Source organism: Littorina saxatilis, linkage group LG14, assembly GCF_037325665.1.
Source record: "Littorina saxatilis isolate snail1 linkage group LG14, US_GU_Lsax_2.0, whole genome shotgun sequence".
NCBI classification, from domain to species: Eukaryota; Metazoa; Mollusca; class Gastropoda; order Littorinimorpha; family Littorinidae; genus Littorina; species Littorina saxatilis.
The window spans coordinates 2439900-2464980 of NC_090258.1; the positions used below are offsets into that span (position 1 = coordinate 2439900).

Below are 25081 nucleotides of genomic sequence, written 5' to 3' on the forward strand. Positions count from 1 at the left end.
TGGTTGAAATTTTGGTCAAGTACTCTTCGACGAAGCCCGGGGTTCGGTATTGCATTTCAGCTTGGTGGCTTAAAAATTAATTAATGACTTTGGTCATTAAAAATCTGAAAATTGTAAAAAAAAAATAAAAATTTATAAAACGATCCAAATTTACGTTTATCTTATTCTCCATCATTTGCTGATTCCAAAAACATATAAATATGTTATATTTGGATTAAAAACAAGCTCTGAAAATTAAATATATAAAAATTATTATCAAATTTTTTTTTTCGAAATCAATTTAAAAACACTTTCATCTTATTCCTTGTCGGTTCCTGATTCCAAAAATATATAGATATGATATGTTTGGATTAAAAACACGCTCAGAAAGTTAAAACGAAGAGAGGTACAGAAAAGCGTGCTATGCAGCATAGTGTAACCACTACCCCGCTCTTCTTGTCAATTTCACTGCCTATGCCGTGAGCGGTGGACCACGAGTATACGGTCTTGCTGCGTTGCATTGCGTTCAGTTTCATTCTGTGAGTTCGACAGCTACTTGACTAAATATTGTATTTTCGCCTTACGCGACTTGTTTCCTTCTGATTTCATGTAAGAAAAATTAAAATTGACCACTATTCTATCAAGAAGAACACAAGAACAAGAACAAGAAACAAATACTTTATTGTCTGTTTTTACAAAACTGAAATGTGTCTTTAGTCCTGCAATCACAAGACGATTTCGTACAAAAGCATAACATTAAAACGATTAAACATTAGATAAGACATTGTGTATCTCAATTCAATACATAACACTTTGACCTTGTGTTCAAATTCCCGTTGACGAGTTTGACCCGGATAAGTCATCAATCAAATATACACTTTGAAATCCTATGTAAACACATTGACATTAAAATCTGATATCCGTAGAATCTTTATATTCCAATTAGATTAGACTTAGTGTATCGTAATTCAATGTACAACACTTTCACTTTGACCTTACCTTCATCCCGTTCAAAATCTCGTTGACGAGTTTGACCCGGATATCCTTGAACCTCAAGTTACGCTCCTGGAACTTCCGCTGCAAGCCAGCCACGTACGTGTTGAAGGGCATTAGAAGGACCAGGATGACGAACCCCGTGAAGACGGAGTAACCCACATACACGTAGATGAGGACGAGAGCCATGAGGATCTGAAATGGTGTGGTGAGGCCGAAGAAGACCCTCATCATGAACTCCTGAATGCGCTGGGCGTCCACGGACTGCAGGTTGACGATGTCTCCCTGGGTGTAGCTTTTCTTGCTTTCGTTGCTGATGCGCATCGCCTGAAACATTAACGGATTGTGTTGTTGATTTAAACAAGGTTTTATTCCAAGGACATGGGGTTGCATATATACAGTACATATTAAGGGACCAACCAACAAGCTAAGCTTATACTGAGTGTGGTTACAAATTTACATCTAAATAGGAATTATTTTTCGTTAACTGACATTTTCTGTGAATGATTGTTGTCTTTCAGAGAACAACCGTTGACAAAAAACATTTTTTATCAATGAAAAAACAAACTGTTTGCTCTTTTTAACTCTATAGTGTGTGTGTGTGTGTGTGTGTGTGTGTGTGTGTGTGTGTGTGTATGTGTGTGTGTGCGTGCGCGCGTGCGTGTGTGCGTGCGAGTGTGTGTGTGTGCGTGCGAGTGTGGGTGCGTGCGTTCGTGCGTGCGAGCGTGCGTTAGCGCGAGCGCGCGCATTTGTGTTTGTGTGTGTGCAAGTGACAAGAATGACCTTGTTGTAGATGGCACTGATGAGGACAGCCCTGAAGTGCATTCCAATCAGCCAGCTCTTGTACATAGACACAGCGAAGAAGACAGTCTTGGTCATCCCCACCACCATCAGACCCAGCGCCAACACGTAGCCCTGCCACTCTCTCTCGGGCTTTCTCGTCGTCACAAACGAGATCAGAGCTCTGGAACGAGAAATACGTGACATCATGAAGTTTAGTAAACTCTTTGATTGCAATGTATGTGTCTTATAATTATGGTCAAACGCGTTATTTTTCAACAAAACCTATGTCGGACAACTTACCCCAGAATAATCGGCCCTATCATCAGAGCCACATCGGACACCAACTTCTGAACGATACAGATCTGCATCTGCCGGCCAAACTGTTTCCACAGCACCCGATACAGGGAGGGTCTGTTCTTGAAGCGGTACACGTTGAGGGGGGATAGGTCAAAGAAGTCGGTGTAGGAGGGCACCCCCTGGTTCCTGGGCTCGCGCAGGTAGCTCCTCTCATTGACCTCCTCACGACTGTGCTTGGCGGGGCTGGTCACCCGGCTGCCGCTCCTGTTGTATGACACTGAGGGCTCGTCGCGCACAACACTGAAAACACGCAAGGAACACTATACACTGAGGGCTCGTCGCGCACAACACTGAAAACACGCTAGGAACACTCTACACTGAGGGCTCGTCGCGCACAACACTGAAAACACGCTAGGGACACTCTACACTGAGGGCTCGTCGCGCACAACACTGAAAACACGCTAGGAACACTATACACTGAGGGCTCGTCGCGCACAACACTGAAAACACGCAAGGAACACTCTACACTGAGGGCTCGTCGCGCACAACACTGAAAACACGCTAGGAACACTCTACACTGAGGGCTCGTCGAGGCAAAACACTGAAAACACGCTAGGGACACTCTACACTGAGGGCTCGTCGCGCACAACACTGAAAACACGCAAGGAACACTCTACACTGAGGGCTCGTCGCGCACAACACTGAAAACACGCTAGGAACACTCTACACTGAGGGCTCGTCGCGCACAACACTGAAAACACGCTAGGAACACTCTACACTGAGGGCTCGTCGCGCACAACACTAAAAACACGCAAGGAACACTCTATACTGAGGACTCGTCGCGCACAACACTGAAAACACGCAAGGAACACTCTACACTGAGGGCTCGTTGCGCACAACACTGAAAACACGCTAGGAACACTCTATACTGAGGGCTCGTCGCGCACAACACTGAAAACACGCTAGGAACACTCTACACTGAGGGCTCGTCGCGCACAACACTAAAAACACGCAAGGAACACTCTATACTGAGGGCTCGTCGCGCACAACACTGAAAACACGCAAGGAACACTCTACACCGAGGGCTCGTCGCGCACAACACTGAAAACACGCTAGGGACACTCTACACTGAGGGCTCGTCGCGCACAACACTGAAAACACGCTAGGAACACTCTACACTGAGGGCTCGTCGCGCACAACACTGAAAACACGCTAGGAACACTCTATACTGAGGGCTCGTCGCGCACAACACTAAAAACACGCAAGGAACACTATACACTGAGGGCTCGTCGCGCACAACACTGAAAACACGCAAGGAACACTCTACACTGAGGGCTCGTCGCGCACAACACTAAAAACACGCAAGGAACACTCTACACTGAGGGCTCGTCGCGCACAACACTGAAAACACGCTAGGAACACTCTACACTGAGGGCTCGTCGCGCACAACACTGAAAACACGCTAGGAACACTATACACTGAGGGCTCGTCGCGCACAACACTGAAAACACGCTAGGAACACTCTACACTGAGGGCTCGTCGCGCACAACACTGAAAACACGCTAGGGACACTCTACACTGAGGGCTCGTCGCGCACAACACTGAAAACACGCAAGGAACACTCTACACTGAGGGCTCGTCGCGCACAACACTGAAAACACGCAAGGAACACTCTACATTGACATGACCCCACATCCTTTCTGTAACCTGTTTTGAACACAGTGTTAATTAAATAGTAAAAGCAAAAAGTACACACACACACACACACACACACACACACACCCTCACACACACAGCCCTCCTCCCCCCCCACCCAAACACACACCCTCACACACACACACACACACACACACAGCCCCCCCCCCCCCCCACAGACACACACACATACAGTCAACCCCCCTACACCCCCCTCCCACACACACACGATCACTTACCCTTTCGACATACAGCGGTCCACCTCCTCTCTCCACAGCGTCTCAAACCTGGGCACCAGTGTGTCGCTCTCGTCACGTGGGTTGAGGTCCCACAGGTCCTCCATTCTCAGGTCTCGCTTGTAGCCCAGGATCATCAGTCTGTCGGCAAACAAATAGAATAGGGTCATGGGATCGAATCCCGTCCGCGCTTGGGGGATTTTTCGATATCCCAGGTCAGCGTATGTGCACACCTTTTTTAAATTTTGATTAGAATGACATATTCGCAAGAACTAGGCTTACGTGTAGGCCTAGGCTATGGCAATAGCATTTCTATTAGGATAGTATTTATCACTCACTTGCCCAGCCAGAAGAACGTGATCTGTGACAGGTAAGACGCTGTCACCTCTGGGCACGGGTTCTGCAATGGGAAAAGAAGCAGGTGAGAAAAGCTGCCCGAACAAATTGTGCTGCAGGCCCAGTCTAATATTTGTTCGTTAAAGACATATCCCTGTGCAAATAACCACGTAAACCAGCATAGACCTAGCCATGTAAGGCCTACTGATTTTTTTTATTGGCTTTTCAACACACACAAATTTGCTCTTGGGCATATAACAAAAATATAGGGCCTACAGCCTCTCTGCTTTCTGGGGCGACAAGTATTTCCTCTGACTTATTTCATACGTAGATGCATGCGTTAATCGCAAAATGAGTTCAATAAAATATGTTGATGTGGACAGAAAGCTGGCAGAATGTACATTTCTCTTGTGTGTCCGAGTCGAGGGCTGCTCATATACTGATCCACACACCAACACCATTCCACACACCAACACCAAAACATACGGACAACGCACTTTCACTTTCTGCGCACCCACACAATGGAATTCTCTCCCCTTTCACATCCGCCACTCTCAGTCACCCCAGAGACTCTGGTCACCCCAAGCATTCAAACGAGCACTTAAAACGCACCTCTTCAAGAAATACAACCCCTGATTTTGTTTTCTCAGTCCATCAGTAGGCTACATGTAGTGTATTTGTTGCTTTAGTGCTAATGTGATAATGTATATAAACATCTAGGGCTGTTTTCAGTATTGTTGATCCGTCGCGATATAACCTTGAACGGTTGAAAACGACGTTAAACACCAAATAAAAGAAAGTAAAGAAAGTATTGTTGATAACATGTTTTGTTTGATTAAGGGTATTCAGTTGGTATTTCCTTGTTTTCACTACCTATTTTATTCATGTTTTTATTACTTAGTTAGTGGAAGAATTTTTTGTAATGTATGTTTGATGGTATATGCTTTTAATTAAGCGTTGTTGACTATGAATGTAGATGTAAATGCTTGTATAACTGTGTTGTAATTTGAAATGTGTCAAGCGCAAAGAGCATAATTGTAAAGTTATGATGTTGCGCTATATAAATGCTCATTTATTATTATTATTATTATTATTATTATTATTATTATTATTATTATACTATGCTAAACCCTGTACAGTTGTTTACATGAGGGTTTAAACGGGAGTATATTTTAAAGCCGCATTTACAATATTACTTTTCTGTGGTTTTCCATTCGTTCACATTTCTTCTGTTTAAAGCTTGTCTAAAAAAAAAACAGTATCAGATATTAATAAATAAATGATCATCACGAGCGAAACAAATGGAACGCCAAAACTGACTTTTTACCCGGTAAAATCTATCGGTCTCTTAGAAATCTACCGGGTATCTCTGCACTCGAGTGGTTCTCTTAACAATACCGGCATAATTAAGGCAAGGGCAAGGCAAAAGACACAAACGAACAAACGAACTCTACGACTCAAGGATAAACAATTTAAGCTCACGCCGTCTTACACTCTTGGAGACCGAATAAGAAAAAAACAATTGCAATCAAACAAGCACATACGTGAAAGACGTCAATGCTAAATCTGCATTACTGGGTATTACCTATCTGGATTCACACGTAAAAAAAAAAAAAAAAAAAAAAAAAAAAAAATGAAATAAAAGAAAAACAATGAAACTAACATTTCAATATAAAGCAAGGAAACAACCAACCAACCAACCAAACAAGCCTACCTTGCCGACAGGTTTGTATCCGCGCTTGTATGCAGTGCTGTGCTCAGCGAATGAGTAGAGCACCACCATCACCATCTCAAGCACGTACACAGCAATGAACACCACGAACTTGAACACGTCACCGTCATACACCTGGTTGGGAAAGGAAGATAAAATGATGAACATAGAACCGCAACATATATACTCATGCGCTCATACCCGCACGCGCACACAAAACACACTAGCACGCATGCGCGCACTCAGACACGTGCACACAAAAACACACATAAAAATCGCAACATAAATACACATACCCACAAGCACGCACGCGCGCGCTTACACACACACACACACACACACACACACACACACAAACACACAACACACACACACACACAGGGGGGGGGGGGGGGGCTAAGTTTAGAGTGCAAGGTTAACTGCCCCCAATGGAATGCAGTAAGGGGCTTCTTGCACTGACCTTCAGCATGACGAGCGTGTAGATGGGAATGACGTCAAACACAACCTTCAGGAACCAGAAGATGAACGACACCGATGACGTATTTATTCCGTGAAGACGTTCGTATTGCGTCATCAGTGCCGCAGCAGCCTAAGATGCACACATAATCATAATTATGTACAAACCATTTTCAGATATTAACGAAACAAACCTGGCCTGACGGAAACATGAAATTGACAATTATGATAATCAGAAAAGTTCAACAAACAAAAGCACAACGACTCGAAAACTATAGCTGAAAACGCCATAATTATGCAACGATGATGAATGCACAAGACATTATTAATCTGCGTTTTGCCCGAAAAATGTTAAGTATATTTGTATCTCTCTCTCTCTATCTATCTCTCTCTCTTTATTTTTTAGTCTCTGCGTGTGTGCGTCTGTATGCGTGTCTGTGTCTGCTTGTCCCTAGCTATGCGTGTGGATGTTATCTTTGAGCATTTGTTTCTTTATTTGTTCTTTCCTGTCCGTCTGTGTGATCATGTTTGTACGGGTGCACTCTTCCTAGCTGCAATGTAACGTTCAATTACCATGGTAACCAGACGGATGATGTCACCGACGTAACCAGCCGCCCCCTTGTCCCCCTCCCCCACACGGTCGAGTAACAGCACCAGGTTCAACACAGCCAGGCTGGAGCAGCAGAACTAAAAACACACATACAAATTATTTCCTTTTAGACACCTACAATTCTGGCAGAATGGCCGAGTTCTGGAGCATTCCTCAAGGTCTGGAGCATTCCTCAAGGTCTGGAGCATTCCTCAAGGTCTGGATTCGAACGTTGGAAGGATCACCAGTCCATTGCTCTTCCCCCTCAACTACCGGGCCTAAGCAAACACGCGCGCATTCACGCACGCACGCACGCACGCACGCACGCACGCACGCACTTATTTTTGATCACTCGATTTTGACTTACATTAAAATGAAGACATCAGGCCATCTACTGCTGGCATAGAATTAAAACAAATCTAGAAAACAAGTGTTTTGAAAATAGAGCCATGAATTTACTGATCCGCGACTGACCAGCCAGCTATGTCTAGTTTAATCATCTTTTTACTTTACAAACTGTCAAATTGTCCATCATGCCAACATACTCGCTCACTCACTCACCAAGCTACCCAGTCAACCAAACACCGATCAGACGTCTCTGTAACTAATAATAACCATCAAATCATGCAGGAGCCCAACTCACAAACTTTGCAGCGTTGAGTCCAGAGAAAGGAAGAGGTTCTCTGATCTCCGATGACGTCATGTCGTGACGCACGTAGCATGACATCACGAGCCAAAAAAAGCCACACGTCACCCACACAACAACGGTGTCGATGAAACATTGTGAGAACTGTGGCCATGTGTTGTCGAGTAGAAGAGACTCGTTCTGTAACAAATGAAAATTACAGTTTCCGTGGAAGGAGCACGTGTTTGCGACACATCCCTCGCTAGTGATTGGCCCCTCCAATGTTTGTCAGAGATATTGGCAAGAGTATTCACTCTTCAACAACCCATCCAAACCCGACGGAGTTATTTTCGGAATTCGTCTTTTGAACTTAATTCAATCTTATGAAAGTGTGTGTGACTTATTTACTACAGTTGAAAACCATTTATCAATGGATGTTAGATGCAGCTAAAACAACCCAATCCAAAGCTGAACACTCATGCTGGGTTCTCTTTCAAGCAAACTCTGTGAGTAATGACAATTAAAGCACACACACACACACACACACACACACACACACACACACACACACACACACAAATACACACACACACACACACACACACACACACACTCGTGTACAAGCAGCTTTAAACATCATAACATTTTGAAATTGTTAAAATGGTGTCATGTCCTAGGTTTTCTACACATTCGGAAATTATGTGTTACGATGGTCAATTCCTGGTACTTGTTCTAAGAGGTGTTTGAATCAAATACGCACACATATTACATATCAAACTCTCATATTCATAATAAAAAGTTAGAATAAATGAACTCACAAAGAAGACCTCCCCGCAGAAGGCGTCCAAGCCAGTCAGTTGCGGCGAGTTCACGACCACTGTAGTGTTGGCAGCCATGTCTTCCCTTGCAGAAGTTGTCTGGTGTTAGCTGTTTTCACATTCGCTGGGTTTCCAGTTCCACAGAAGATTGTCGCTTGAAGTTTGCTGAGGCGAATGACTCATTTGGGATCGCAGATACTATTTATCTAATCTGTTGGAGATATTCAGACACTGGGTCGAGGAGCAAAGTAATATTGTTGGACTAGACGAACTCCGGACATAACTCTGTCGGGTTCGTATAGGTTGTGAAAGAGTGAATATTCTTGCTTTTGTATCGAGGCAAACTTTTCCATGTGCTCCTTGTCCACGTGTTTGAGACACATCCCTCGCGAGTGACTGGCCTATAAGGCAAAAAAAAGAGGTCTGTTTACGGTAACATAGGCCCAAAAAATAGGGTCGGTAGGTCGGGATTTTTTTTTTTTTTTTTTTTTTCCAAAAAACCATATTTTTACGTTATTTTGCCAAAAAAACAAGATTTTTTTTTTTTTTTTCCCCAAATGCCAAAAAAAAGTCTAGGGTCGCGCGAAAAAAATAGGGTCGGTCGGGTTACCGTAAACAGACCTATTTTTTTTTTTGGCCTAATGTCACGTGGGGAACGTTTGTCTCAATACAATTAAGAGTATTCATCCTTTCTCAGCCCACACAAACACGACACGGTGATTTTCCAACATCGTGTAAATATTAAGGATACTTCATTTCCCAGTTAAAGGCACAGTAAGCCTCCCGTAAACCATCACAGAGCTCCCCGAGCGTCTACATACAGTACACGCATACTTCCATTTGAACGCTCACCGAACGAGAACATCCTGGCTGCTTTCTGTCGAGCGTGAGAAATTTTCAAAGAATTTATTTTCGTGGACTTGGGCTGCTACAACAATGGCGCCTCGTTTTGGTGCTGGACGGCTGTTATGATACCGGAAATCACGCCCGGACAGTAAGCCTCCCGTAAACCATCACAGATACTGTCAGGCTTTTACACACAGTACAAACACCCTTCCATTTGAACGCTCACCAAACGGGAACATCCTAGGTGCCCTACGTAAAGAGCGAGCAATTTTTAAAGAATTAATTTTGCAGATTGTCTCGAACACTTTTAATTTGGACCCATCCTGAACTCAGGTCAAACATGAGTTACTTCCCTTCGGGTCTCATTCTATCGATGTAAACTGGCGATAGCCGTGAATCGATGATTATCAAAATGTTTTTGGACCGTGGTGCGTTTTTGCGCTAGACCTAACTTTTAAAATCTAAATAATAAATTGACAGCTTGTTACACAAACATTCTTTAATCATAAAAGAATTGTTTTTTCATCAAGACAAGATCAGTACAATTCGAAGTTGTGAAAGTTTGAAAAAAGAAAAGCCCGGAAGCAGGGTCACGCAAGGGTCGTAGCAGACGACAGTTTATCATGCATATCGCCGTTCCTCTCAACAGTCAAAAGCCATCGCTAGAGTTCTTGTGAACCACAGCCGTTTGTTTCGTGCATAAAAACGTGCTATTGTAAATAAGCTCACATCGAGTCGCATTCAAATAACTAACTGACGACTACATTGTGAAAAAGGGAAACTGGATCACACGGATTCACGATGGCTCAGGGGTAAGATAAACCACGCAAAAATAAATTCTTTGAAAATTGTTCGCTCTTTACGGAGGGCACCTAGGATGTTCTCAGTCGGTGAGTGTTTAAATGAAAGGGTGTTTGTACTGTGTGTAAAAGCCTGACCGTATCTGTGATGGTTTACGGGAGGCTTACTGTGCCTTTAACTATCACGTTCACCACGACACATCTGCCCATGCCGGATTATACGTTTTAAACATGAACCAAACGTTAACACAGGAGCAGAGTGGGATTCGTTTCTGAATTAATGTTACAGATCGACATTGGTGCCACTAACAGTGTGATTTTTTCTCTCCAAAAGTGCGAACTTTTCCCAGAAAGCAAACAAGCTGTAGAAGTTTTGTCCCAGAAGAAGAAAGGTTGTCATCCATGTAAAACCTTGACAGATCTGTGATGACCGTACAATCTGTGATGACCGTACAATCTGTGATGACCGTACAATCTGTGATGACCGTACAATCTGTGATGACCGTACAATCTGTGATGACCGTACACAATTGTTTAAACGAGAATCAAGATTCAACGTTCAATGCAGTCGTTCATGTGAAGCTCGTGCAATGAGCAGGTTTGACTCTTAACAGTGGTCCCTGAAAGTACTTAAATACAATTAGACTCTTAACAGTAGTCCCTGAAAGTACTTAAATACAATTAGACTCTTAACAGTAGTCCCTGAAAGTACTTAAATACAATTAGACTCTTAACAGTAGTCCCTGAAAGTACTTAAATACAATTTGACTCTGCACACAGTCAACTTCATTTACCGAAGAACATGGTACCCGTTTTATGTCAGGTTTACAACTCTTCTCAAAGAATAAAGATAACTTTCATTGCAGACATTAATATGAAGCTCCTGCAATGAGCGGGTTTGACTCTTCACATTAGTCTTTGAAAGTACTTACATTCAGGTTTACTCTGCACACAGTAAACTTCATTTGCCGAAGAACATGTTAACCGTGTCAGGTTTACAACTCTTTCCTTACGTGCTGTTCTTGTATTGGTGACAACAGAATTTTGTTTTAAACTGTGTTAATCTTACCCACAGTCACTTTGTTGTTTAGAACTCTGTTATTGTCTTGGGTTAATGAAAAGCAAAGGGGGAAATCAAATAAGACCTACCAGTGATTTTCCATTGCACCACGAAGACGAGTACCTGAAGCGAGGGCACGTCACACAGGGTGTATCAGCGTCATACTACGTACGTGCTATCACTTCGAGTTGAAATTACCCCGTGACTCGTTGCATGGGCTACGTCGAGGAAATAACATGCGCAGTATCATCTTCACACACATTAGTGAATATCCCCAGTCAGTCTAAGAGGATGAGATGTTAGCCTGTTCTGACGTTAACGTGGCATAGTTAGCGGAGGGGTTAAAGGGATACTCTCCAAACACACACGTACACACACACACACACATACCCGCACGCACGCCCGAACACACGCACACACGCACACGCACACACACACACGCTCGCGTAAACTCGGTCCCAAATCGCCTCAAGATCTATACAATTAGGTTTGGGGTTTTAAATAATGTGACCACACAAGGAATAATGTTTAAACATTCAATTATCCAAAGTGTAAGCGCTGTGTTAGGGTATTGTATCATATTCCTCAATCATGTCATCTATAGTTTAATACTTTGAACATAAATATAATCACTAGTCTGTTTGTGTTTGGGTAATATTATTTGCAGTCTGCAAGTCTCCGTGCACTCTGTCTTTGTTTCGCTCCGTCCTACATTTTCGTCCCTGACAGCAGTCAAACATATTATCATTACATTTAGTCAAGTTTTGACTAAAGGTTTTAACATAGAGGGGGGAATCGAGACGAGGGTCGTGGTGTATGTGTGTGTGTCTGCGTGTGTGTGTAGAGCGATTCAGACTAAACTACTGGACCGATCTTTATGAAATTTGACATGAGAGTTCAAGGGTATGATATCCTCAGATGTTTTTTTCATTTTTTTGATAAATGTCTTTGATGACGTCATATCCGGCTTTTCGTGAAAGTTGAGGCGGCACTGTCACGCTCTCATTTTTCAACCAAATTGGTTGACATTTTGGTCAAGTAATCTCCGACGAAGCCCGGACTTCGGTATTGCATTTCAGCTTGGTGGCTTAAAAATTAATTGATGACTTTGGTCATTAAAAATGTGAAAATTCTAAGAAAATTTTTTTTTTATAAAACGATCCAAATTTACTTTCATCTTATTCTCCATCATTTTCTGATTCCAAAAACATATAAATATGTTATATTTGGATTAAAAACAAGCTCTGAAAATTAAAAATATAAAAATTATGATCAAAATTAAATTTTCGAAATCAATTTAAAAACACTTTCATCTTATTCCTTGTCGGTTCCTGATTCCAAAAACATATAGATATGATATGTTTGGATTGAAAACACGCTCAGAAAGTTAAAACGAAGAGAGGTACAGAAAAGCGTGCTATCCTTCTCAGCGCAACTACTACCCCGCTCTTCTTGTCAATTTCACTGCCTTTGCCATGAGCGGTGGACTGACGATGCTACGAGTATACGGTCTTGCTGCGTTGCATTGCGTTCAGTTTCATTCTGTGAGTTCGACAGCTACTTGACTAAATGTTGTATTTTCGCCTTACGCGACTTGTTTTTCTTTTTCTTTTTTGGTTGGTTGGTTGGTTGGTTGGTTGGGAGGATGGTTGGTTTTGTTTTTATGTTTTACTTGCATTATATACTTACAGTTTAAAGAGCGTAGCGTGAGTTTGTTCCAGAGTTGAGAAAAGAACGTTTCATTACTAACGCGTGTCCCGACTGTATAAACAGATCGCGGAGTGTCTTCTTTGCCCTAGTAAGGAAATTAATGTAATGCATACACCTAAAAAAACAAGTCTTCGAACATATCATTATATCATGATCATTTGACTGAATTACAGATCGCTGATGCTTTGTCCATACGGATAACATCCCTTTGAGAATCGTGTCAGACACACATACATGAGTGAAATGATGAGCAGATGTTTCGTCCGTAAAATCTACTGTGACGATGCAATTATGCACAGTTGAGGCACCTTTGTGCATGAGATGGGGCTGGCCCAAGACATCCAGTAAAGGGGCTATTTGACTGTGTACACATTTGGAAGCAAAAGCAAGTTCTTAGCATAAAAGAACATAAATTCAATTTGTCAAACAGGATAAGAGAAATCATTGTTTAAAAAAGAAAAAGAAACAAGTCGCGTAAGGCGAAAATACAACATTTAGTCAAGTAGCTGTCGAACTCACAGAATGAAACTGAACGCAATGCCATTTTTCAGCAAGACCGTAGCATCGTCAGTCCACCGCTCATGGCAAAGGCAGTGAAATTGACAAGAAGAGCGGGGTAGTAGTTGCGCTAAGAAGGAAAGCACGCTTTTCTGTACCTCTCTTTGTTTTAACTTTCTGAGCGTGTTTTTAATCCAAACATATCATATCTATATGTTTTTGGAATCAGGAACCGACAAGGAATAAGATGAAAGTGTTTTTAAATTGATTTCGACAATTTAATTTTGATAATAATTTTTATATATTTAATTTTCAGAGCTTGTTTTTAATCCAAATATAACATATTTATATGTTTTTGGAATCAGAAAATGATGGAGAATAAGATGAACGTAAATTTGGATCGTTTTATAAATTTTTATTTTTTTTTTACAATTTTCATATTTTTAATGACCAAAGTCATTAATTAATTTTTAAGCCACCAAGCTGAAATGCAATACCGAAGTCCGGGCTTCGTCGAAGATTACTTGACCAAAATTTCAACCAATTTGGTTGAAAAATGAGAGCGTGACAGGGCCGCCTCAACTTTCACGAAAAGCCGGATATGACGTCATAAAAGACATTTATCAAAAAAATGAAAAAAAAACGTCTGGGGATTTTATACCCAGGAACTCTCATGTCAAATTTCATAAAGATCGGTCCAGTAGTTTAGTCTGAATCGCTCTACACACACACACAGACACACACACACACACACACACACACACACACACACACACACACGCACGCACGCACGCACATACACCACGACCCTCGTTTCGATTCCCCCTCTACGTTAAAACATTTAGTCAAAACTTGACTAAATGTAAAAATGAGGATGAAAGTCGCTTGTTCATTTCAATGCTTGTTATTCTCTCAGGTGCCAGGAGAAAGGTTCCGTATAACTCTCGCTTACTCTATTACTCTTGTCGTTTGCCTTTAGAGCGCTTACTGCCCTTTATTTATCAGATCATACAGTTTCATAAATCAGTCCAGTCTTTACACGGGGGGAGGGAGAGAGAGAGAGTGAGAGAGAGAGGGAGGGAGGGAGAGAGAGAGGGAGGGAGAGAGAGAGGGAGAGAGAGAGAGGGAGAGAGAGAGGGAGAGAGAGAGTGAGACACAGAGAGATAGAGAGAGACAGAGAGAGAGACAGAGAGAGAGACAGAGACAGAGAGAGACAGAGAGAGAGACAGAGACAGAGAGAGAGACAGAGACAGAGAGAGAGAGAGAGAGAGAGACAGAGAGAGAGAGAGAGGGAGACTGACAGAGAGAGAGAGAGAGAGAGAGAGAGAGAGAGAGAGAGAAAGAGAGAGAGAGTGAGAGAGAGAGAGTGAGACAGAGAGAGAACTCAGAACTCAGAACTTTATTACATAAGGATAAAGGTTTTAGGCTTAGCCTAATCTTCCAACCTGTCCTTGGAACATATACAGAGAATAATTGTAAACGAAAGCAAAGACTGCGCACATACACACACACACACATCCACAACCACGTATACACACACACATGCACACATAAACTCACACACACACACACACACATGCACACACACACATAGAGAGGGAGAGAGAGAGAGAGAGAGAGAGAGAGAGAGAGAGAGACGGAGAGAGAGAGAGACGGAGAGAGATAGAGAGAGAGAGAGAGAGAGAGAGAGAGAGAGAGAGAGAGAGAGAGAGAGAGAGAGATCGTGGTAATGACCGTGAAACATTCGCAAGCACACCCCACACTCCTGTATTCATCATCACACCCAACCTCTGACCTTCATCTCATTATTGCTGTGTGCTTTTGGGGTCATTACAGATTATGTTTTCTGGTAAAGAAATTAATGTACTTGTACCCCACACAAAACCACGAAAGTTAACCTTTGGTAGGGGTTGGTTGGTTGGTTGGTTATTTTGTTATCGTTTCTTCAGCTGATATTGCTATTCGAGATCGATGCAAGTTGTGTTGGTAGGGTACCAGTGTTAACCCGACTTTCAGGCATAGCTGAAAAGATTTGTGAAGTACACTTTTATCCTTCTCGTCCAAAGAACTAGACAGCTGTCGATCTTTGTGTTTGTGTGCGTGTGCGAGCTAGCATGCATGCATGTGTGTGTAAATGTATGCATGCGTGTGTGTGCGTGCGTGTACATGTCTGCATGCATGCGTATTATTGTTTTAATAGGAAAGAAACAACAGCAATAACCAATCACATTTCAATAGATTTTATTTTGCATAAATTTCACTATAGCTTATAATATATACATCCCAGACGTTTAAAATGCAAGAAAATCAAACTGTACAACATTACTTAAAGAAGACAAACATAACAAAAAGGACAACTGAAAAAAAAAATTAGTTTGTAAATTACATCTTTTCTGGGGGAGGCAGGAGCGTTATTAACACATGAAATAATAATGAAGAAACAATAATATTCACAACAGAGAAATAATTTATTGTCAGGGAAGATGGGCGTTATGATGCAAAATGAGTAGACACTTAAAGACTAACAGGGCAGGCCCTAATGAGCACAAACGCGTTGCTGTGCACATTTTAGATACACCAAGATGAACTAATTATATTCAAGTCATTCTGCATTACAGCCAACAACACAAACACATAGCCTTGGTGTTTACGACTGTTGTCAAGATTTTCTTATAAACTGGGGGTAAAAAGAAAAGAACATACAATCATGCATAGCTCTTTAAGTACAAAAAGAGAAAAATAACAATATTCTGACAGCATCACAAGCCACCACCATTATGTATGATTTTCAGCATCAACTGGTGAAAGGAAACTGTTCCCCTACAAAGGTTTGTGGACACACGACCAAGTCTTGTATGAGTGCAATGACAGAAACGCCCGTTTATGCAAGAAAAACGAGCAAAAACAACAACAAAAACAATCTTTCCTTCTTTCTTTATTTGGTGTTTAACGTCGTTTTCAACCGTTCAAGGTTATATCGCGACGGGGAAAGGGGGGAGATGGGATAGAGCCACTTGTTAATTGTTTCTTGTTCACAAAAGCACTAATCAAACAATTGCTCCAGGGGCTTGCAACGTAGTACAATATATGACCTTACTGGGAGAATGCAAGTTTCCAGTACAAAGGACTTAACATTTCTTACATACTGCTTGACTAAAATCTTTACAAACATTGACTAAACAAAAACAATGAAACAAAAACTCCAGCAATGAAGAATGTTAGCAGGTACAGTCGAACCTCTCATGTAAGACCCGTGCATTTAAGACTCCTCCTTTTTCAGACCTTGATTTTTCAGATTTTCTGCTCATATCCTGTGTACATTTTAAGACTGACCCTCCTTTTTCAGACCTTGATTTTTCAGATTTTCTGCTCATATCCTGTGAACATTTTAAGACTGATCCTCCTTTTTCAGACCTTGATTTTTCAGATTTTGGAGGTCTTAAATGGGGGGTTCCACTGTATTATTGTTGTGACAGCTAGAGCCTGGAACAGTTTGACAGTGACACGGGATCCTAGACATAAAAACGATGAGGTGTAACGACTCTCTTGTCCATATTCAAACTACATGCAACAGTCAAATAGAAAATCTAAAATCATAGACAATCTGTGACAAATTTCAGGTTTTTTTTTAACTCTCAATGAAATGTGGTAATGCTGGTTGTGTTTGAATGACCAATTTTGTCAAGCGTCCTTCTGATCAAGACTGATGCTGTCCTAGGCTAAATCACAACTACAACATTATTTAGTCCTCGAAACTGCAGATGTTGAAAAATCTGTTTTTATCACTCATTAGGCACACCTCTAGCTCTATTGAAAACTCAAACAAGCAATCAAAATCGAATGCAAATTATAGCTAGATTTTGTGCTTTCCTCTAATTTGTACAACACAATAGAAATCAGTACCAACAAGAACATCTAATTTCAGGCAAATGAGTATTTACAATGCAGTCAAAGCAAAACAATTAACGTTTGCACAAACTTGTGAACAAACTAAGGTCTACCAAAAATGAGTCAAGGACAAACAAACAAACACACAACAAGCAAACCAACACACAAACACTTTGACACTATAATCAGAGACCAATAATCATTTTTCTTGTTTCAAAATACATGTATCCAGAAAAATAAACCATCAAACAACGAACATTCTAAAGATCACAATGCCTTTTGTACATTCAACAACATTACAAAAACATTCTTTGAATCAAATGGAAAGGAAAATTCCCCCACAAAAAAACAGAAACAGAATTAAAAGAAATGAAATCAATAAGCAACACCAGCACACACAAACTTCAAAGTTCACAAAAAAGTTATTGGTTTTAGAGTTATTCATTACTAAAATGCTCTCTCTTTTTGTTCTTTGAGGGAGAAAAAGTATTGATTGTACAGTTTCATGTAAAAACAAAAATGATTATACGACAAAATCTTCCAGTATCTTAATGCTGAAAGTGCAAGAAATCATTATCATCAAGAAAAAACAAACAGAAAAGGCATTTATCTAAAAAACAACAACTTACAGACATTGTTACCTGCCTGATTCAATGAAGTTCAAACGGAAAGAGTTATATATTCACAACTTAAATTCAAGCATCATCATCAAAACAATTCAAACACGTCATGTTTTTTCACAAACACTCATTCAGCAAAGGGACAGAAAAAAACTAACAACTTGTTTCCCACAATCACCCATTCAATTAAGAATCGGAAAACAACAAAAACAAAGTTCTACAATGAATTGCAATAGTTTCTACACATAGTTTTGAAGTTTCTGATACAGAAAAAATATGTCGCATATTTTACACATCCACATAAAAACACACACATACACACAACTCGCAGTTATTAACGCTGGTTGCATCTCAAGCAATCAGCATGGGCGGAGTATCTCAATGATGAATCAAACATTGTTTCTACCTGATTGAACATGAAAAGCACATGGTGATCAACCTGATGTTACCACACACAGTGGACCCCAATTGTAAGATCCCCACCCTTTTAAGATCCCCACCCTTTTAAGATCCCCACCCTTTTAAGAACCTTTTTAACAAATAATTTGTGTTCATAAACTCTGTAAATTTACCTTCACTTCAAGACTCTCTCTCTCTCTCCTTTTAAAGACCAATTTTTCTCCCGTGTTTCAAGGTTTTCATTGGGAAAGGACAGTGACAGTTCAAACTTCTATCTCCACATCTCCATAAACCTCAGCAAGTTCGGTCTTGAGATAGAGGTGCCGGGAACAGACTACTTCCAATTCAGTTGGGGGGTGACTATCCTCAACACGGCGGGTCCCCAGGTAGCGGATAGGGGAACGAATATAGAATAAGCAGTCCCGGACCAACTAGCGGTGTCTCTACCAGGACGGGGTGGGTTGGCAGATGGCACTGACTACCCCAAAAAATGCCCTACATGTCCGATGACGGTTATACCATGTGAGTAAGAGCCGCATTAACATCTCTAGCCCCGGGGTGGGACCCCCGGTAAGAAATCCCCCATGTGTTCCCAGGGTTAAGTTTTTGAGCCAGGAACTAAGGGCGGGGTAACCCTGAAAGAAACCTAAGGGCTGAAGTCGGAGGATCTGGGTCAACAGGCGCACCTTAACCAACCACAGATCTACGCAAATCGCAAAATGAAATGTCGACAGTCCGAAATGCACGCCAGCGAACGACAAGAAGAAGAGACAGAGGTAAATATTATCGACACAGAAGTCAGAATGTGGGGCTCAGTGTTAGAACGGAGAGTCTTAAAACAGAAGGTACGTAGGCTGCACTGCAGTACACTGGAACCTCCTTTTATCACCTTCATAAATCTAACACAGTCAGGGCTTGAAAGGGAGGGAGACTTAACATGGAGCCAATTTACACAGGTTATGAACAGAACATCTGAGAAAGGAGGGTCTTGAACAGGAGGAAGTCTTAAATTGGGCGGTCTTAAACAGGAGGTTCCACTGTAGTGCACAACCTGTGAATCAAAAGTATAATTGTCAACCACAACCCTTCCATCGTTAGAATGTGATCAAAGTTTCTTGCGTTCTCACAAAGTCTGTGAATCAAAAGTATAATTGTCAACCACAACCCTTCCATCGTTAGAATGTGATCAAAGTTTCTTGCGTTCTCAAAAAGTCTGTGAATCAAAAGTATAATTGTCAACCACAACCCTTCCATCGTTAGAATGTGATCAAAGTTTCTTGCGTTCTCAAAAAGTCTGTGAATCAAAAGTATAATTGTCAACCACAACCCTTCCATCGTTAGAATGTGATCAAAGTTTCTTGTTTTCTCACGAAGTCTGTATTTGCACAGCTTCTGGATGAAGTGAGAATTCAATTATGATAATTAATGATAATGAATGAATAATCATGAATGGTGAAAAGTAAGGTTGACATCACAGTTTGGTTGGAGAAACTCAGATTCACAGGTTCTTTCTTCTTTCTCGTTACGAAGTATCACTTCATTACTTACTGTTGTCAGACATAAACTGTTGACATTACAATCACTGTGAATAACAAGAAATCACAAGTACAAGTTGGATTGCACAATTCTTTTGGGAAAGGGAAATAACTCTGTCTGTATAGGCCTTGTATTCCTTAAAGGTGAGTCAACTTGTAAACACGATCTTAGCGTCACAACAAACACTGAGCTCCCATGTACGTTGGGAGATCATCAAACCCCAGAAGTGTGCAACGTTTCTAAGCTCTAGCTTGAAACTCATGGGAGATAACCTCAACCTCACTTTTTTTTGTCCAAGGATGGACAAACGGACACTGCTCAGTACAAAGACTCACCGATTACTCAGGTAGGTAAAAAAATGCCAAATGCAGTATCATTTCCAGCAACTTCTATAATATTTTCTTGGCCATCATAAACATTTACAAAGCTGAATGATCCATCTGCAAAACAATTATCTTCAGAGCAATGAGTTCTTAGCATGTCTGGTTCTGCAATATGGTTTTGAAACAGAGCATGCAATGAATACAAGTCCCTTGTGCGCGAGACAGACTTCAAGGTTTCAACCTTTGTTCTTGAGTTGAAGACAAACATGGGACCAAGGTGCTGACAAAACACAAGTTGTGTGTAAGAGAGTCTGATTTTTTTTATCAGGAAAAGTAAAAAAAAAAAAAAAAAAAGCAAATACAAAGTGCAACTTGGGTGTGCATGGGGGGGGGGGGGGGGGGGGGGGCAGCAGAATCGTTTTGTGGATAGTGGCACTGCTGACTTTAGTGAAGGCAAAGAGTTGTGTGTAACAGTGTCTCTGTCAGGATAAACAAATACAATTTAAAAAAATAAAAATAAAGGGGGGGGGGGGGGAATAATGATTGTGTGTTAGAGTGTCTGTGTCTGGAATACAACAACAACAAAACACACACAAAAAAGGGGGAAGATGGGGTAGAGGGAGACGACAGTGTGTGGGGAATGGATGAACAACAAAATCTTTTCACATTTCACTGATTTAAAAAAAACCTTAAAACAAGGACTGGGATCCAAGACAGAAGACAAGAACTAGCTCCCAGATTTCCCATGTCTTCATGCATGCAGAGGAGAAATAAATTGACGAGTTGTATGAAACAGTTTCTCTTTCGTCGCGTCGGGGAGGAAAGAAAAAAAAATATCAGAAGTGCACAAAACAGTTAATGGACACTCGGGGGTTGTTGGGAAAGAAACCCAGGAGCTGTATGTAACAGTTAATCGACACTCGGGGGTTGTTGGGAAAGAAACCCAGGAGCTGTATGTAACAGTTAATCGACACTCGGGGGTTGTTGGGAAAGAAACCCAGGAGCTGTATGTAACAGTTAATCGACACTCGGGGGTTGTTGGGAAAGAAACCCAGGAGCTGTATGTAACAGTTAATGGACACTCGGGGGTTGTTGGGAAAGAAACCCAGGAGCTGTATGTAACAGTTAATGGACACTCGGGGGTTGTTGGGAAAGAAACCCAGGAGCTGTATGTAACAGTTAATGGACACTCGGGGGTTGTTGGGAAAGAAACCCAGGAGCTGTATGTAACAGTTAATGGACACTCGGGGGTTGTTGGGAAAGAAACCCAGGAGCTGTATGTAACAGTTAATGGACACTCGGGGGTTGTTGGGAAAGAAACCCAGGAGCTGAATGTAACAGTTTCTCTTTCGTCGCATGGGGGAGGCGAGAACAAACAAAAAACCATAAGTTGACAAAACTTTTTCTTATCGATACTGGGGTTGTTGCGGGTAGGGGGGCGCACCGGGGTACTGGTACCCGCCTTGTTGCGGGTAGGGTGGGTGTTGGCCCGGGTAGCCCTGTTGTTGGCCCGGGTATCCCTGCTGTTGCCCCGGGTAGCCCTGAGGATTAGCTGGGTAGGGAAGGCCTCCTGGCTGCTGGTAGCCCTGACCGTACTGGGGCGGTTGTTGCTGGGGGTACTGCATGTACGGGTTGTATGAGCTGTAGCCGCCGGGCATAGCCGGCATGGGGTAGCCGCCTGCTGGGTTGGTGGGGTAGGGAGCGTTGGGAGCGTTGGGTGCTGCACCCCATCCACCGCCATAACCACCTGCAAGTAAGGACGGAGTGTTCAGGTTGTGTGAAGTTTGGATACAAGCTCATGTGATTGAGAATGTAAAGAACACAAGCTGTATTGATAATCAAAAGTGGACAAAGAAAACAGAGAGAGAAAGAGAGAGAGAGAGAAAGAGAGAAAGAGAGAGAGAGAGAGAGAGAGAGAGAGAGAGAGAGAGAGAGAAAGAGAGAGAGAGAGAGAGAGAAGAGAGAGAGAGAAAGAGAGAGAGAGAGAGAGAGAGAAAGAGACAGAAGAGAGAAGAGAGAGAGAGAGAAAGAGAGAGAGAAAGAGAGAGAGAGAGAGAGAGAGAGAGAGAGAGAGAGAGAGAGAGAGAGAGAGAGAGAGAGAGAGAGAGAGAGAGAGAGAGAGAGAGAGAGAGAGAGAGAGAGAGAGAGAGAGAGAGAGAGAGAGAGAGCAAGGATAGACAAAATTATTACAGAGAACTCGAACTCGAAAACTTTATTACCGAATGAGAGAGTCTCGATAGCTCCAGAGACACACACACGCACACAGAGCAAAAGAAAGAGACAGCCAGACACCAATCTCTCCCTCAACAACACACCCACCTGGATGACCCGGTTGACCATACTGAGGGGGTTGACCAGGCTGACCTGGCTGGCTGGACTGTCCTTGCTGAGGCTGACCACCGTAGTTTGGTGGAGCGCTGGGGGACGAGGAAGGGACTGTGGGCTGGGCAGTGGCGGCTGTTGCAACACACACATCACAACACATCTTTACTATGACACACATACATCACAACACATCTTTACTATGACACACACATCACAACACATCTTTACTATGACACACACACATCACAACACATCTTTACTATGACACACATACATCACAACACATCTTTACTATGACACACATACATCACAACACATCTTTACTATGACACACATACATCACAACACATCTTTACTATGAACATGAATAAGAACAAGAGACTTCAGATGAGAAGAACACGATAACAATGAAAATGTACTTACCAGAAACATGAACAATAAAAAACAAACAAGTACCGGATTTTTTTTCACTGATTTTCTTCTTTCTCTTTCTGTCATCACTCCTGTTTATGTTTTTAGTTTTAGGTTTTTTTTACTGATGAAGTTGGTAGAGCACTGGACTTGTGATCGGAAGGTCGCAGGTTCGAATTCGGGCCGGGACGGACACGGGTCAACTTTATGTGCAGACCCAGAGACGGAAGCCATGTCCCACCCCCGTGTCATCACAATGGCACGTAAAAGACCTTGGTCATTCTGCCATAAGTGCAGGTGGGTGAATACACCTAAACACGCAGACACCTGGGTAGCGCGACTCCGTTGCTGCTAGCTTTTCACTGGGAGGAAGCGACCCGAATTTCCCAGCGATGGGACAATAAAGTAATGAAAATGAAAAATAACGTCGCAACCGGTTCTTCTTTGGTTTTTATTGTTCATGTTTCTGGCGAGTACATTTTCATTGTCTTGATCTTTTGTCCTTAAAATGAACAACCAGATTCATCATATCTCAGAAACAAAGGGAAGGAAGCGCTCCAATGTGCAACCAAGGTGAGAGATATGGGGAACCAACCTCCTGGCACCTGAGAGAACAACAAGCATTAATGAAATGAACAAGTGACTTTTATCCTCAGTTATGATTCTCAGATTCACCAGAGTTTATCCCAAGGTACAGTCGCTTTGTATACCTAAATGAAACTACAGTAAAACAGTAAAACCTCACTATCAACGCAGACCTAAAAATAAACAAGTCGCGTAAGGCGAAATTACTACATTTAGTCAAGCTGTGGAACTCACAGAATGAAACTGAACGTAGTCCGCCGCTAGTGCAAAAGGCAGTGAAAGTGACGAGCCTGTTTGGCGCGGCAGCGGTTGCGCTGTGCTTCATAGCACGCTTTACTGTACCTCTCTTCGTTTTAACTTTCTGAGCGTGTTTTTAATCCAAACATATCATATCTATATGTTTTTGGAATCAGGAACCGACAAGGAATAAGATGAAATAGTTTTTGAATCGATTTCCGAAATTTCATTTTGATCATAATTTTTATATTTTTAATTTTCAGAGATTGTTTTTAATCCAAATATAACATATGTATATGTTTTTGGAATCAGAAAATGACGAAGAATAAGATGAAATTGTTTTTGGATCGTTTAATAAAAAATAATTTTAATTACAAGTTTCCGATTTTTAATGACCAAACTCACTCATTAGTTTTTAAGCCACCAAGCTGAAATGCAATACCAAACCCTGGCCTTCGTCGAAGATTGATTTGCCAAAATTTCAATCAATTTAATTGAAAAATGAGGGTGTGACAGTGCCGCCTCAACTTTTACAAAAAGCCGGATATGACGTCATCAAAGGTATTTATCGAAAAAAAGAAAAAAACGTCCGGGGATATCATACCCAGGAACTCTCATGTCAAATTTCATACAGATCGGCCCAGTAGTTTAGTCTGAATCGCTCTACACACACACACACACACACACACACACCATGACCCTCGTCTCGATTCCCCCCTCTATGTTAAAACATTTAGTCAAAACTTGACTAAATGTAAAAAGGTGAGAAAATCAGGTTTTAAAAAAGAGAGTCTTAAAATAGGAGCTTGTTTACAGTTGTTATTGAGTTGCATTGCAGTGCATTGTATTCAACTACATGGCAATGATTTCATCTGCGCCTGTTTAACCCCCCCCCCCCCCCCCCCCCCCACAATTTTGCTCGAATACACACTGACCCCTAAAAGAGTCCACTCTCCTATAAATACAGCCAGATACTTAAAGCTGTTCAATGGTTCAACAAATGATAAGAATAGTCTCATATGTCACTGACGGCAAGTGTAAAGAATTCATCTTGGAGCTAGTGTCTCCACTCCTAAGCACAGTTTTATTTTTTTAATTTAATTATTTTGTTTAAGACCACAGCCCCTTTCAAGAAACAAATGTCATCCTTTTCTCTCATTTCTTTGTGTTTTTTGTGTGTGCTTTCTTTGTATTACTCTTAGATAAAAGTGCGAGTTAGTGGCCAAAACTGAAATTTACAACTTAAAGTGTGAAAGCGCATACAAGTCAAAGAAATGAGGAGACAGATACTGGTACAGCAACAGATGGGATGGGGAGGAATGGGG

General features: G+C 41.8%; 2 protein-coding genes across 3 annotated transcripts in view; both read right to left on the reverse strand.

Annotated features, from left to right (window-relative positions):
* The window catches only part of LOC138946889 (multidrug resistance-associated protein 1-like), a 53233-nt gene extending 41797 nt beyond the window's left edge, over positions 1–11436 (reverse strand). Inside the window, exons 1-11 of the mRNA XM_070318284.1 lie at positions 11314–11436; positions 8519–8729; positions 7719–7901; positions 7060–7173; positions 6491–6619; positions 6034–6165; positions 4322–4383; positions 3987–4124; positions 2056–2352; positions 1756–1936; positions 979–1299 (exon numbers count right to left, since the gene is read on the reverse strand). Of these exons, the coding sequence (XP_070174385.1) occupies positions 979–1299; positions 1756–1936; positions 2056–2352; positions 3987–4124; positions 4322–4383; positions 6034–6165; positions 6491–6619; positions 7060–7173; positions 7719–7901; positions 8519–8596 (1635 nt within the window). The 5' untranslated portion in view covers positions 8597–8729; positions 11314–11436. The remainder of the gene's footprint in view (positions 1–978; positions 1300–1755; positions 1937–2055; positions 2353–3986; positions 4125–4321; positions 4384–6033; positions 6166–6490; positions 6620–7059; positions 7174–7718; positions 7902–8518; positions 8730–11313) is intronic.
* A 4220-nt stretch (positions 11437–15656) lies between these two features.
* The window catches only part of LOC138946892 (programmed cell death 6-interacting protein-like), a 32942-nt gene continuing 23517 nt past the window's right edge, over positions 15657–25081 (reverse strand). For both annotated transcript variants that reach the window (XM_070318287.1, XM_070318286.1), the window contains 2 exons: positions 22518–22655; positions 15657–21945 (listed from right to left, as the gene is read on the reverse strand). In XM_070318287.1, the coding sequence (XP_070174388.1) occupies positions 21605–21945; positions 22518–22655 (479 nt within the window). In that variant the 3' untranslated portion in view covers positions 15657–21604. The remainder of the gene's footprint in view (positions 21946–22517; positions 22656–25081) is intronic.